Below are 14251 nucleotides of genomic sequence, written 5' to 3'. Positions count from 1 at the left end.
TGAAACCATGACAGCATTTACCCCTCAGGTAGGTAGGTAGGCCAAGGGAGCATCTGGGGACCAGTCATATCTGTTTTTAATTTGGAGGCTGGTTATAAGGGTTAGTGTGTGAGCTGTACACATATTCACACTTTGTGTGTATGTTATGCTTTAATAAAAAAAAAAAAAAAAACATCTGGCTGGGCACAGTGGCTCACACCTATAATCCCAGCACTTTGGGAGGCCGAGGCAAGCGGATCACCTGAGGTCAGGAGTTTGAGACCAACCTAGCCAACATAGTGAAACCTCGTCTCTACTAAAAGTACCAAAAAAATTAGCCAGGTGTGGTGATGCGTACCTGTAATCCCAGCTACTTGGGAGGCTGAGACAGGAGAATCTCTTGAAGCCAGGAAGTGGAGGTTGTGGTGAACTGAGATCATGCCACTGCACTCCAGCCTGGGTGACAGAGTGAGACTCGATCTCAAAAAACTAAAATAATAAAAATAAAAAATAAATTTTAAAATGCATCAGTACAAAAGTTCAATCTGCTAAACAGCAACCTTGCTCTTTTCACAGATTGATGAACAGAGTGAGCTGAAAGCTATCGAGAAAGAGAAGAAGGTGACAGCCCTGCCCCCCAAGGAAGCCTGCAAATGCCAGAAAGAGGATTTGGCCAAAGCGTTTTGTGTAAGGATTGAATTTGCATCTGGTGCTAATTGTGATAAAGTTTTATGTTTAAAAGAAAGCAACAGAAATCCCTGAACAGTGCTTTGAAATTCTGTGTTATAACCAATTTTGTCATCAAGGTTGGAAAATATTGTTGATGTTGAATGGTTCAGATTCCACAGGTAGATTATCAGTACTTGTCAGTAGAGCTCATGTTCACTAGGCCCTTACCGGAAGACGGCATCCTTTCAGCCACTGTACGCTGCTTCTCTTTAGCCTCACATTTCTTGGCAAAAACATGAAGGGATGAAAGATGAAGTTGAGATGCAGAAAGTAGCCACAGTCCAGTGTCAGAGGTAGCACAGCCCAGTGTGGAGTCCAGCTGTTTCACATCAAAGCCCAGACTCTTCATCATCCAGTATTCCCACCTGTCGTCTTTTATAATCCGTGGAGTTGCCAGGTACTAAAACCAAATTCTCCCAAGTTTCTCAAGTGAGTTTGAATTCCTGCCCAGTGCAAGACAAGAAACATTTGCATCGCACACAAATGTGTGTGTGTGTGCACGCGTGCATGCATGTGCGTACTCATGACCACTACACTTTGGGAGAGCAGATAAAAAGCCCCCAGTAAAAGGGCACATGCTACAATTTCAGGAAGTTGGAAGCCAATGTTTGATGTGTCTTTTCTTGAGAGTAACTCAAGTCTGTTAAAATTTAAGTCCTGTGTATTAGTATTTGGAGAGGGGGAGGAAGTATTTCTTCTCTGCCTAGACATTGTCCCTACCTAGAAAATGAGCTAGAAAATTTTCTTTCACTATTCAAAAGAATCTAGAAATCAGTTCTGTTTTCCCCGTTTTCTCTACCAGCAAGTACAGTTTGCTTGTTATGTGCTTTTTAAAAACAAGGATACTTGTTGTGACCAGAACAACAAAGTTTCCTTCCATTATTACTCGTAAATCAGCTGTATTTAATGAATTTGTTTACAGAAAGAACTTGAATGGTGTTGGGCACAATATAATTGTTTTAGCTACTGTTTCTTTTTTAATTTTTGTGGGTACATAGTAGGTATATATTTATGGGTTCCAGAGATACAGTATATCTCTGTATGCCTTTGATACAGGCATCCACTGTGTAATAATCACATCAGGGTAAACGGGGTCTCCATCACCTCAAGCATTTATCCTTTGTGTTGCAAGTCATCCACTTACAGTCTTTTAGTTATTTTTAAATGTACAATTAAATTGTTTTTTACAACAGTCACCCTGTTGTGCCAGTAAATACTAGGTCTTATTTATTCTTTCTAACTACATTTTTTGTACCCATAACCCTCTCTACTTTCTTCCAACTACCCTTACCAGGCCCTGGTAACCATCCTACTATCTCCATGAGTTCAGTTATTTTAATTTTTAGCTCCCACAAATCAGTGAGAACCTGCAAAGTCTGCCTTTCTGCGCCTAGAGGTCACTATGTTATCTCACTTAATATAATGACCTCCAGCTCCATCCATATTGTTGCAAATGACAGGATCTCATTCTTTTTTATGGGTGCATAGTACTCCATTATGTATATGTACCACATTTTCTTTACTCATTCATCTGTTGATGGGCACTTAGGCTCCTTCCAAACCTGGGCTATTGTGAATAGTGCTGCGATAAACATGGGAGTATAGATAGCTCTTCAATATTCTGATTTCCTTTCTTTTGGTTATGTATCTAGGAGTGGGATTGTGGATCATGTAATAGTTGTATTTTTAGTTTTTAGTTTTTAGTTTAGTTTTGTTTTGTTTTGTTTTGTTAGAGACAGTCTCTCTCTGTTGCCCAGGCTGGACTGCAGTGGTGTGATCTCGGCTCACTGCAAGCTCCACCTCCCGGGTTCATGCCATTCTTGTGCCTCAGCCTCCCGAGTAGCTGGGACTACAGGCGCCCGCCACCATGCCCAGCTAATCTTTTTGTATTTTTAGTACAGATGGGATTTCACCGTGTTAGCCAGGATGGTCTCTATCTCCTGACCTCATGATCCACCTGCCTCTGACTCCCAAAGTGCTGGGATTACAGGCGTGAGCCACTGCGCCCAGAATATTTTTAAGTGTTTTGAGGAACCCTCCAAACTGTTCGCTAGTGTTGTACTAATTTGCATTTCTACCAACAGTGTACAAGGGTTCCCTTTTCTCCACATCCAGGATTTGTTATTGCCTGACTTTTGGATAAAAGCCATTTTAACTGTGATGAGATGATATCTCATTGTAGTTTTGATTTGCATTTCTCTGATTATCAGTGATGGTGAGCACCTTTTCACCTGTTTGCCATTCCTATGTCTTCTTTTGAGAAATGTCTATCCAGATCTTTGGCCCATTTTAAAATCAGATTATTAGGTTTTCTCCTGTAGAGTTGTTTGAGCTCCTTATACATTCTGGTTATTAATCCCGTGTCAGATGGGTAGTTTGCAAATATTTTCTCCTATTCTGTGGGTTGTCTCTTCACTTTGTTGATGATTTCCTTTGCTGTGCAGAAGCTTTTTAACTTGATGTAATTCCATTTATCCATTTTGGCTTTGATTGCCTGTGCTTGTAGGATATTATTCAAGAAATCTTTGCCCATTTCAATGTCCTGGAGAGTTTCCCCAGTGTTCTCTTGGTAGTTTCACAGTCTGTGATCTTAGATTTAAGTCTTTAATCTTTTTTCTTTTTCTTTTTCTGTTTTTTTGAGATGCAGTCTTACTTTGTTGCCCAGGCTGGAGTGAGGTGGTGCAATCTCAGCTCACTGCAACCTCCACCTCCTGGGTTCAAGCGATTCTCCTGCCTCAGCCTCCTGTAGTAGCTGGAATTTACAGGCATGCACTGCCACACCCAGCTAATTTTTGTATTTTTAGTAGAGATGGGGTTTTGCCATGTTGGCCAGGCTGGTCTGGAACTCCTGACCTCAGGTAATCTGCCCACCTTGTCTTTAATCCATTTTCATTTTGATTTGATTTTTGTTGATAATGAGAGAGAGAGGTCAAATTTCACTCTTCTGCATGTGGAGATTTCGTTTTCCCGGTACCATTTATCAAAGAGATTGCCCTTTCCCCAGTGGATGTTCTTGACACCTCTGTCAAAAATGAGTTCACTGTAGATGTAGGGATTTATATCTGGGTTCTCCATTCTGTTTCACTGATCTGTGTATCTGTTTTTATGTCAGTACCATGCCATTTTGGTTACTAAAGCTCTGTAACATAATTTAAAGTCAGGTAATATGGTTCCTCCAGTGTTGTTCTTTTTCCTTAAGATAGCTTTGGTTATTCTGGGTCTTTTGAAGTTCCATATAAATTTTAAAATTGTTTTTTCTATTTCTGTTGAGAATGTCATTGGTATTTTGATAGGGATTCCATTAAATCTATAGATTGCTTTGGGTAGTATGGACATTTTAACGATATTGATTTTTCCAACCCATGAACATGGAATATTTTTCCATTTTTCTGTGTCTTCTTTAGTTTCTTGCATCAATGTTTTATAGTTTTCATTGTAGAGATTTTTACTTCTTTAAGTTAATTCCTAGATATTTAATTTGTAGCTATCATAAATGGGATTACTTAATTGATTTCTTTTTCAGATTGCTTTCTCATAGCATATAGCAATGCTACTGATCTTTGTAATCTGAGTTTGTATCCTCCAACTTTCCTGATTTTGTTTATGAGTTCTAATAGCTTTAGGTGGAGTCTTTAGGTTTTTTCAAATATAAGATTATATCATCTGCAAACAAGAATAATTTGATTTCTTCCTTTCCAATTTGGATGCCCTTTATTTGTTACTCTTGTCTGGTTGCTCTAGCTAGAACTTACAGTACTCTGTTGAATAATGGTAGTAAAAGTGGGCATCCTATGGCAAAAGCTTTCAGTTTTTCCTCATTCAAAATGACACTAGCCCTGGGTCTGTTATATATGTTTTTTATTATGTTGAGATATGAGATATGTTCCTTCTATACCCAGTTTTTTTAGGGTTTTTATCATGAAGGGATGTTGAATTTTGTCAAATGTTTTTTCAGTATTAATTGAAATAATCATAAAGTTTTTGTCTTTCATTCTGTTGATAAGATGTGTCACATTAATTGATTCGTGTATGTTGAACCATCCTTGAACCCTTGAGATAAATCCCACTTGGTCATGATGAATTTTCATTTTAATGTGTTATTGCATTTAATTTGCTTGTATCGTGCTGAAGATTTTTGCATCAATAGTCATCAGTGATATTGGCCAGTAGTTTTCTTTTTTAAATGTGTCTTTGTCTGGTTTTGGTATCCGGGTAATACTGGCCTCGTAGAATGAAAGTATTTCCTACTCATCTATTGTTCGGAATAATTTGAGTAGGATTGGCATCACTTCCTTGAATGTTTGGTAGAATTCAGCAGTGAAGCCATTGGGTCCTGGGCTTTTCCTAACTGGAAGCCTTTTTATTATGGCTTTCGACTGTATTACTTGTTATTGGCCTATTCAGATTTTGGATTTCTTCATGGTTCCATCTGGGTAGGGTCTGTGTGTGTAGGAACATATCCATTTCTTCTGTATTTTCCAATTTATTGGCATATAGTCACTACTGGCCCTTTGACTTTCTGTGATATAATTTGTAAAGCCTCCTTTTTCATTTCTGTATTTATTTGGTTCTTCTCTCTTTTTTTTCTTAGCCTGGCTAAAGGTTTGTCAGTTTTGTTTATCATTTCAAAAAATATTCTTGTTTCTTTTTTTTTTTTTTTTTTTTTTTTTTTTGAGGCGGAGTCTCGCTCTGTCGCCCGGACTGGAGTGCAGTGGCCCGATCTCAGCTCACTGCAAGCTCCGCCTCCCGGGTTTGCGCCATTCTCCCGCCTCAGCCTCCCGAGTAGCTGGGACTACAGGCGCCCGCCACCTCGCCCGGCTAGTTTTTGTATTTTTAGTAGAGACGGGGTTTCACTGTGTTAGCCAGGATGGTCTCGATCTCCTGACCTCGTGATCCGCCCGTCTCGGCCTCCCAAAGTGCTGGGATTACAGGCTTGAGCCACCGCGCCCGGCCTCTTGTTTCTTAAGACAGGTCTATTTTTTAAAATGTCTGTTGATTCAAATATCTGATAAAATTTACCATCTTAACCATGGTTTTTTTTTTTTTTTCCAAGACATGGTCTCACTCTGTTGCCCAGGCTCAAGTCCAGTGCTGCAATCAAGGCCCAGTGAAGTTTACACCTCCTGGGCTTAATCCTCCTGCCTCAGCCTCCTGAGTAGCTGAGACTACAGGAGTCTGCCACCACAATGGGCTATTTTTTAAAATTTTTTTGTAGAGCCCAGATCATGCTATATTGCCCAGACTAGCCTTGAACTCCTGGGTTTAGCAATCTCCCCACCTCAGCCTCCTAAAGTGTGAGTCACTGTGCCTGGCCTTAATCATTGTGAAGTGTACATTGTAGTTGCATTAAGTACTTTCACACTGTTGCCCAACCATTGTCATTCTCTATCTCCAGAATTCTTTTTTTTTTACATTTATCAGTTTATTACAGTTTTTTGTTTTGCCTTGTTTTGTTTTGTTTGAGATGGAGTTTCGTTCTTGTTGCCCAGGCTGGAGTGCAATGGCGCAATCTCAACTTACTGCAACCTCTGCCTCCCAAGTTCATGCGATTCTCCTCCTTCAGCCTTCTGAGTGGCTGGGATTACAGGCACGTACCACCATACCTGGCTAATTTTGTATTTTTAGTAGAGACAGGGTTTCTCCCTGTTGGTCAGGGTGGTCTCAAACTCCTGACCTCAGGTGATCTGCCTGCCTTGGCCTCCCAAAGTGCTGGGATTACAGGCGTGAGCCACCGCGCCCTACCAGTTTATTATAAAGGCAAAGGATACAGAAGAAGAGATGCATAGGGCAGGTAATCGGGGAAGGGGCACAGAGCTTCCATGCCCAGTGCTGCTGTGAACATAGCTGTTCAAACATCTCCCTGGGTGCCACTCTCCAGGAACATCCCCGTGTTTAGCTATGTGAAAACTCACTGAATCCTATCTTTGGGTTTTTAGGGAAGCTTCATGACATCATTTCTTCCCCCAGATTATAGGGTAGCACCCTCTCATGGGAGGGTCTTAAGACCCACAGTCAGTAAGGCGGGAGTACATTAGCATCTCCAGTATTCTTTTCATCTTATAAAACAGTCTGTCTCCATTAAATACTCACTCTCCATTCCCTCTCCCTCCAGCCTCTGGCATCCACCATTCTGCTTTCTGTCTCTATGAATTTGACTAGTCTATGTAATTCATATGTGGAATCAACAGAATTTGTCTTTTTGTGACTGGCTTACTTCACTTAACTTCATCCTCAAGGTTCAACTTAAAGGTATATCCATGTCGTAGCACATGTCAGTGTTTTCTTTCATTCTGAGGCTAAATAACATCTCAGTGTGTGTACACCACGTTTCATGCATTCATTCATCCCTCGACAGATTGGTGGGATGTTTCACCCTTTTTGCTTTTGTGAACAGTGCTCTGGACGTGGTTGTACAGACATCCTTGGAGACCCACTAGCAGTTCCTTTGGGTATATACCCCAAAGTGGAATTGCTGGAGCTGGTAACTCCCTTTTTAATTTTTTGAGGAACAACTACACAGTTTCCATAACAGCTGTACCATTTTACATCCCCAAGACCTATTTTTTTAAAAGAAGAAAATATGTGTTTCTCCACTGCTGGAAGTCCACACTGCAGTTCCATGTGTTGAAATTTAAGACCAGAGTCATAGTCATCTTTTCTGCTGTAATTATAGTGGTCACTGACCTTTTCCTCCTCTCTCTGCCCCATCTGCATGGGGTCTTTGAGCAAGTCCCAGCACCCTGGTGAACAAGCCCATGTCCCTGGCCCATCATGGAAGCCACTGCCTTCCAGAGTGGGAGTCTGTACCTTGTTGCCTCATTCCTTGCTGGGCCCATCAGTGAGCTTGTGCCTAACCTCTCCTTCCAGGTGGACTTAAACACTGGGCTGTCGGAGTTCTCGGTGACGCAGCGCCGGCTGGCCCATGGCTGGAATGAGTTTGTTGCTGACAACAGTGAACCTGTGTGGAAGAAATACCTGGATCAGGTAGGACCAGAGGTGTCATTCTTTGCATTAACAAGCATAAGCCAGGGAGGGTGGGGCAGCCATTCCATCTTTCAATGTTGATGGAAAGCATCCTTGGACAGCTCCTGCCCCTTTCGCACTGCCCCAGCCAGCCTGAGCATCAACCATGAGCAAATGACTAACTCCCCAGGCAGCCGCGTTCAGGAAAAACAGTGATCACATTCGTAGACAGTTGAGCAGGCCCCGGGCCCCACGCTAAGTGAGTAAGTGAATAAGTAAGCATGCACTTACTAATCCTTCTCCTAATCCGGGCTTTGCACTTGAGGAAGGAGAAGTACAGAGGTTGAAAGATTTCCCCAGAGTTGCCAGGTTTAGCAAATAACAATATAGGATGCCCTACAAATTTCAATTTCAGGCTGGGCGTGGTGGCTCACGCCTGTCATCCAAGCACTGTGGGAGGCTGAGGCGGGTGGATCACTTGAGCCCAGGAGTTCAAGACCAGTCCGGCCAACATGGTGAAACCCCGTCTCTTCTAAAAATATAAAAATTAGCCGGATGTGGTAGTGCCATGCCTGTAATCCCAGCTACTCAGGAGGCTGAGGTGGGAGGATTGTTGGAACCCGGGAAGTGGAGGCTGCAGTGAACTGAGATTGTGCCACTGCACTCCAGTCTGGACAACAGAGTGAGACCCTGTCTCAAACAACAATAGCAACAACAACAACAGTGAATTTCAGATAGATAACAAGCAACTTCTAGTATAAGTGTGTCCCAAATATTACAGTGGACATGCTTATACTAAAAAGAAAAAGTTCCTTGTTTATCTGAAATTCAGATTTAACTGGGTGTCCTGTGGAATCTGTAACCTGAGCCGAAAGTCACATAGCAGCAAGGAGCAGTGCAGAGAAGTGCAGCCAGGGAGCTGCACCCAGAGCTCCTTCCCTTGCTAGCTGCTGCCATGCGTGCTGGCGCGGTGCTGAATGAAAGGCACACAGTCAAATGCCTGGAAGCCACTAAGAAGAGGAAAGAGAAAACTGCAACTGACATGGCTCCAAGTTTCAGGCTAGAAGTCGGCAGCCCCCGCCACCTTTGCAGGACCAGTTCAGAAAGGCCCAGTGAACAGGCAGAATTTTCCAGGTGCCTGAGGGCATTTAGATGGCCTTCAATCCCCTTTTCCAGCCTTTTGCATGCTCTTGGCCCCATCCCTGACATCCCCTTCTTCATTCTCTGGCCCCTGGGCGTCCCCTGGCTTCAGCTGCTTTCCTATTGGCTCTGTGTTTACAGCTTCCTCCATTGGTCGATTCCAGAACCAATCACAGTCCTCCGTGCAGCATCCTCTGTCTTCACTCTCCTTGAGGTCCCCTCCCTGATCGTGACTCAGTTCTCAGTGTTCTGGGAATGTTATTCATCGATGCGTTTTGGCACCAAAATAGGCTTCTGGGTATGCAGGTCCTTCTGGCTAGGCCAGAAGCTTCCTAAAACTGCAGGGCTGAGAAGAGGCAGTGGAGGCTCCCGGAAGCTGGGGTTCAGGGAGGGAGGCTGAGTGTGGGCTGTGAGGGAGGAGCTGCCCTCTGCGGCTGGAGGCCTCTTTGCTCTGCCCTGGCACCCCTTCCACTAAGACCCACTTCCCCTGGTTGTCCTCCTTCCACTCTGCCCTGTCGAAACCCACTGTGAACATCTTCCTTCACACCAAGGATCCTCTCCCAGCATCCACCCAGGGTGTTCCCCAGAATGAAATCTCTTAAATTTCTTGAGAGCAGAGGACCTGCTCATTCATCTTATAGCTTGTTGGTTCAGCATTGCATCTGTGGGAATCCTTGCAGGACTGGACGGGAGCTCCTGACGGACTGGGTTTTCCTGCACTTGAGTATACAGGTCCTTTCTGCACTCCCTTATTAATTCCTTACATGTGTTGAGTTCCTGCTGCATGCCAAATGTCGTGATTCTCCTATCTTTCCCCCAGTGACAGGGAACTCATTACCTCACAAGGCAGCCCTGTTCCTCTGTCTCAGGAGTCTCACCATTAGGAATTCTACCTTAACACGACCTAAGGCTCTGGATGGGATGGCAGGGAGGCACTAGGCTGGTGCTCTGAGGAGGTGGCGTCTGGGCAGAGACCTGAGTGAAATGAGAAGAGAAGCCATGTGAGGATGTGGATGGAGGGCGTCGCTGGAGGGCAGGGTGCCCAGGTCCTGAAGCGCCAGGAGCTTGGCAGCCTGAGAATTAAGGTGCCCAGACCTGGTGCATTATTATTACTTTTTTTCTGAGATAGGGTTTCTTTGCTGTCCAAGCAGGAGTGCAGTGGCACACCACGGTTCACTGCAGCCTCAATTTCCCAGGCCCAAGTGATCCTCCTGCCTTAGCCTTCTGATTAGCTGGGACCACAGGTGCACATCACCATGCCCAGCTAACTTTTTCATTTTCTTTTTTTGTAAAGATGGGGTTTTGCTGTGTTTCCCAGGCTGGATTGAAACTCCTGGGCTCAAGCAATCCTCCCATTTCAGCCTCCCAAATAGCTGGGATTACAGTGTGAGCCCCTGCGCCCAGCCCTTGTTGCTAGTTGAACTCTCTTCCTCATCCTGATCTGTGGTCTGCCTTCTGAATCCGGTTTGATGTTTTTGCATTTCTTTTCAATCCTCTGGAACATGAGCTACCATGAGATGTTTCTGCAATGAAAGGGCGGATATATAAAATAAAGTAAAAATACTATCAGGAAGTTTTGGGAACAGCTGTTTTAAAGAGGGACATCATTGGAGTCCCTAGAGGCTGTGACAGGAGCAGGTTGGCACCAAGTTTGGTGACTGGGATGTGCAGCGTGTGGGGAGCTGGTGTGGTGAGAGAGAACCCTTGGCTCTTCTGAGCCAGGACTGGCATCTTGCTGAAGGTCTGGCCTGGAGCATCATGGAGATGTGGAGAGGCAAGGCCAAGAACTCAAAGGCAGGGCCAAGGCCGGTGTCTTCAGGGCGTCAGTGTCAGGACGACTCTGGGAGGGTCAGTGGGGTGGAGTTCCAGGCAGAGGAGGACCACTTCATGGGGGTGGTCTCCCCAGCCCTTGGTCACCATGGTGTTGACCTGGAAGCCTGGCCTTGAACTGAGATCCCTGTCACACAAGCTTCTGCACAGTAAGAAACCCATTCTGGTCCCTGAGACTAAAGAACGCGCCCCACCCTGTTATTTCCTCTTCAGTTTAAGAACCCCCTGATCCTGCTACTGCTGGGCTCTGCCCTGGTGAGTGTCCTCACCAAGGAGTATGAGGACGCCGTCAGCATCGCCACGGTGAGTTCCCTGACAGCGCTCGCCTCCCGGGCGGACAGCCACAGGTCTGCTGAGTCTCTGCTCGTTACTATACACAAAGAAAAAAAAGAGTTTGCTGTAGGCGTGGGGAAAAGGAACATACAGAAGAAACAAAGGAAAGCAAATCCACATCCTTCTTTACCCTAATATCAAGTTGCCCTGGTTTATTCGGCCGCTGCTTGCTTGGTGGACACACAGGTGCTTCTGGGTCTTTGCTAGAGCAGTGTTGCAGGGAATTCCTTTCCCGTGACCCTGGGATGGGGGGAATAGAGCCTGGGCTGTGCATATTTGCCTTCCGAAGAACACCACCCTTGATCCATTACCCAGAGATAACCACTGAGCACTCAATTTTTTTTTTATTTAGATGAAATTCGCATAATAAAATATTGACTATTTCACAGTGAACAATTCAGTGGAATTGAGTACATTCATGACATGTTGCAACCACCACCTCTGCCTAGTTCCAAAACATTTTCATCACCCCAGAAGGAAACCTTGTACTCACCAGACAGTCACTTCCTGTCCCCCTCCTGCCAGCCCTTGGCAACCACCCATCTGTTTCTATCTCTGTGGGTTGACCTGTTCTGGATATGTCACAGAAAGGGATTCAGACGGATGAGTTCATGTCCTTTGCAGGGACATAGATGAAGCTGGAAACCATCATTCTAAGCAAACTATCACAAGGACAGAAAACCAAACACTGCATGACCCACTCATAGGTGGGAGTTGAACAATGAGAACACAGGGACACAGGGCGTGGAACATCACACACCGGGGCCTTTCATAGGGTAGGGGCCCTGGGGGAGGGACAGCATTAGGAGAAATATCTAATGTAAATGACGAGTTGATGGATGCAGCAAACCAACATGGCACATGTATACCTGTGTAACAAACCTGCACGTTCTGCACATGTATGCTAGAACTTTAATAAGAAAAAAATTGATTCAGACAGTACATGACCTTTTGTGTCTGGCTTCTCCTGAGCACATTTTTTTTTTTCTTTTTTGTTTTTTGAGACAGAGTCTTGCTCTGTCGCCCAGGCTGGACAGCAGTGGCATGATCTCAGCTCACTACAACCTCTATTTCCCGGGTTCAAGCAATTCTCCTGCCTCAGCCTCCTGAGTAGCTGGGATTATAGGTGCCCACCACCACGCCTGGCTAATTTTTATACTTTTAGTAGAGATGGGGTTTCCCTGTGTTGGCCAGGCTGGTCTCAAACTCTTGACCTCAAGTGATCTGCCTGTCTTGGCCTCCCAAATAGTTGGGATTATAGGTGTGAGCCATCGTGCCCGGCCTGAGTACCTTTTGATGCTGTCATTCCCCACTTCTTTCTGTTTGTTCCAGCTGGTCTTTTAAAATACAAACACTCATTCCACATGATGGAATTTGCTACTTCCAATTAAAAGGCTGGGGTAGGCTGGGGCGGTGGCTCACGCCTGTAATCCCAGCACTTTGGGAGGCCAAGGAGGGGCAGATCACAAGGTCAGGAGATCAAGACCATCCTGGCCAACATGGCGAAACCACATCTCCACTAAAAATACAAAACAATCGGCTGGGCATGGTGGCGTGTGCCTGTGGTCCCAGCTACTTGGGAGGCCGAGGCAGGAGAATTGCTTGAAACCGGGAGGCAAAGGTTGCAGTGAGCTGAGATCGCACTCCAGCCTGGTGACAGAGAGAGACTCCATCTCAAAAAAAAAAAAAAAAAAAAAAATGCTGGAGTAAGATCCACATCTGCTATAGTGAAGGGTGTTTGCAGCATGTTCAGTGAAAATGGCAGTTTATAAAAGAATATGTCCATATTATATGATGCGGTGCCTTAAGTTTGTCTATGTAGAAAAATCTAGATGGGTACTCCAAAATGTGCACTTCTGGGTAGTAGAAGATAGTGTCCATTTTTTCCTCCTCTTTTGGCTAGTATATTTTCTAAATGTCTGCACTGTGCACTTATTTTGTAAGAAGAAAATCGTTAAAGACAAGCCCCTAGCCTGCCACGCCCCATCCCCCCTCCCACCGAGCCTCTGACACCCTCCTCCGTTTGCTGTCTAGGCAGTGCTCATTGTGGTCACTGTGGCCTTCATCCAGGTGAGTATTTCCCGAGGTCCCGGTCAGGGTAACCCGGGCGGGACAGGAACTTTGTGGAGTCCCCACCTTTGAACAGCACATCTGATGTGCTTCCTGCCAGGAGTACAGGTCGGAGAAATCTCTGGAAGAGCTGACCAAGCTGGTTCCGCCAGAATGTAACTGGTAAGTCAGGGCCTCCCTGGGACTTTTTGGTTCACTGGAGGAGCCAGTGAGCTGGAGAGTTTGGCGAATGTTTGGTGGAAGTTGTATTCTTGGTAGTGTCGGACAAGAGAACCACATCTCCTTGGGAGTTCTAAGGCCTGGTCTCCGCCTGCCAACAGGTTGCTGTGTGTCCTTGAGCATGTCACTCAACCTCTCTGGGCCTCAACTCGATCATCAGTGTCTAAATCAGGGTGCCTAGCCTGAGGGCCACAGGTGGCAGGAGTGACTCTGGGAAGAGAGTAGCCCACAAAGCCTATGAAATAGTGGGCAGAACTGTGCATTTTTTCTAGGGAGAGGGTTTGGAGGTTTATTTGAATTCTCAGTGAATGGACTCAGGAGAGTAAGATCCAGGTCTGTAACAAGCGGAGCCAACAGAACACTGGCTGCAGTATGGGGTACAGAGAGAGTGAACTTGATTAACCGCTCAGCAGCTACAGCAACCTCTTTCCTGCCCAGACCTTTCCTTGGTGCTGTTGGTTATTGCACGGCTCTTACCAGAGATGTTTAACAAGGAAAGAGAAAAGATTAAAATGTCTGCCAGTACCCCATGGCCACTTCTGCTTAGCGTAGCCCTGTGTGATACAACTTACAGGAAATGCTCTACTAATACCATCTGCCCTGTCCAATATGGCATCTGACAATTCTTTTTTTTTTTTTTTTTTTTTTGAGATGGAGTCTCGCTCTGTCACCCAGGCTGGAGTGCAGTGGCACGATCTCAGTTCACTGCAACCTCCGCCTCCTGAGTTCAAGCAATTCTACTGTTTCAGCCTCCCAGATAGCTGGGATTACAGGCGTGCAGCACTATGCCTGGCTAATTTTTATATATTTAGTAGAGATGGGGTTTTGCCATGTTGGCTAGGCTGGTCTCGACCTCCTGACCTCAGATGATCCACCTGCCTCAGCCTCCTAAAGTGCTGGGATTACAGGTGTGAGCCACCGTGCTTGGCCGACAATCTAAATTCTTCATGTTATTTAATTGTAATTTGTATTGAAATATGCACATGGA

The 14251-nt window shown here is 45.0% G+C and overlaps 1 protein-coding gene across 1 annotated transcript in view; it reads left to right on the top strand.

The window, feature by feature from the left end:
• Window positions 1-14251, top strand: part of ATP2C2 (ATPase secretory pathway Ca2+ transporting 2) — a 94478-nt gene that overhangs the window by 28256 nt on the left and 51971 nt on the right. The window contains 5 exon segments of the mRNA XM_010355630.2: window positions 556-666; window positions 7576-7692; window positions 10855-10944; window positions 13009-13044; window positions 13145-13206. Coding sequence (XP_010353932.2) covers window positions 556-666; window positions 7576-7692; window positions 10855-10944; window positions 13009-13044; window positions 13145-13206 — 416 coding nt within the window.

Source organism: Rhinopithecus roxellana, chromosome 20, assembly GCF_007565055.1.
Source record: "Rhinopithecus roxellana isolate Shanxi Qingling chromosome 20, ASM756505v1, whole genome shotgun sequence".
In the NCBI taxonomy this organism is placed as follows: Eukaryota; Metazoa; Chordata; class Mammalia; order Primates; family Cercopithecidae; genus Rhinopithecus; species Rhinopithecus roxellana.
Note: the sequence above shows the minus strand (reverse complement) of the source record. Positions and strands in the feature narration are given on the sequence as shown.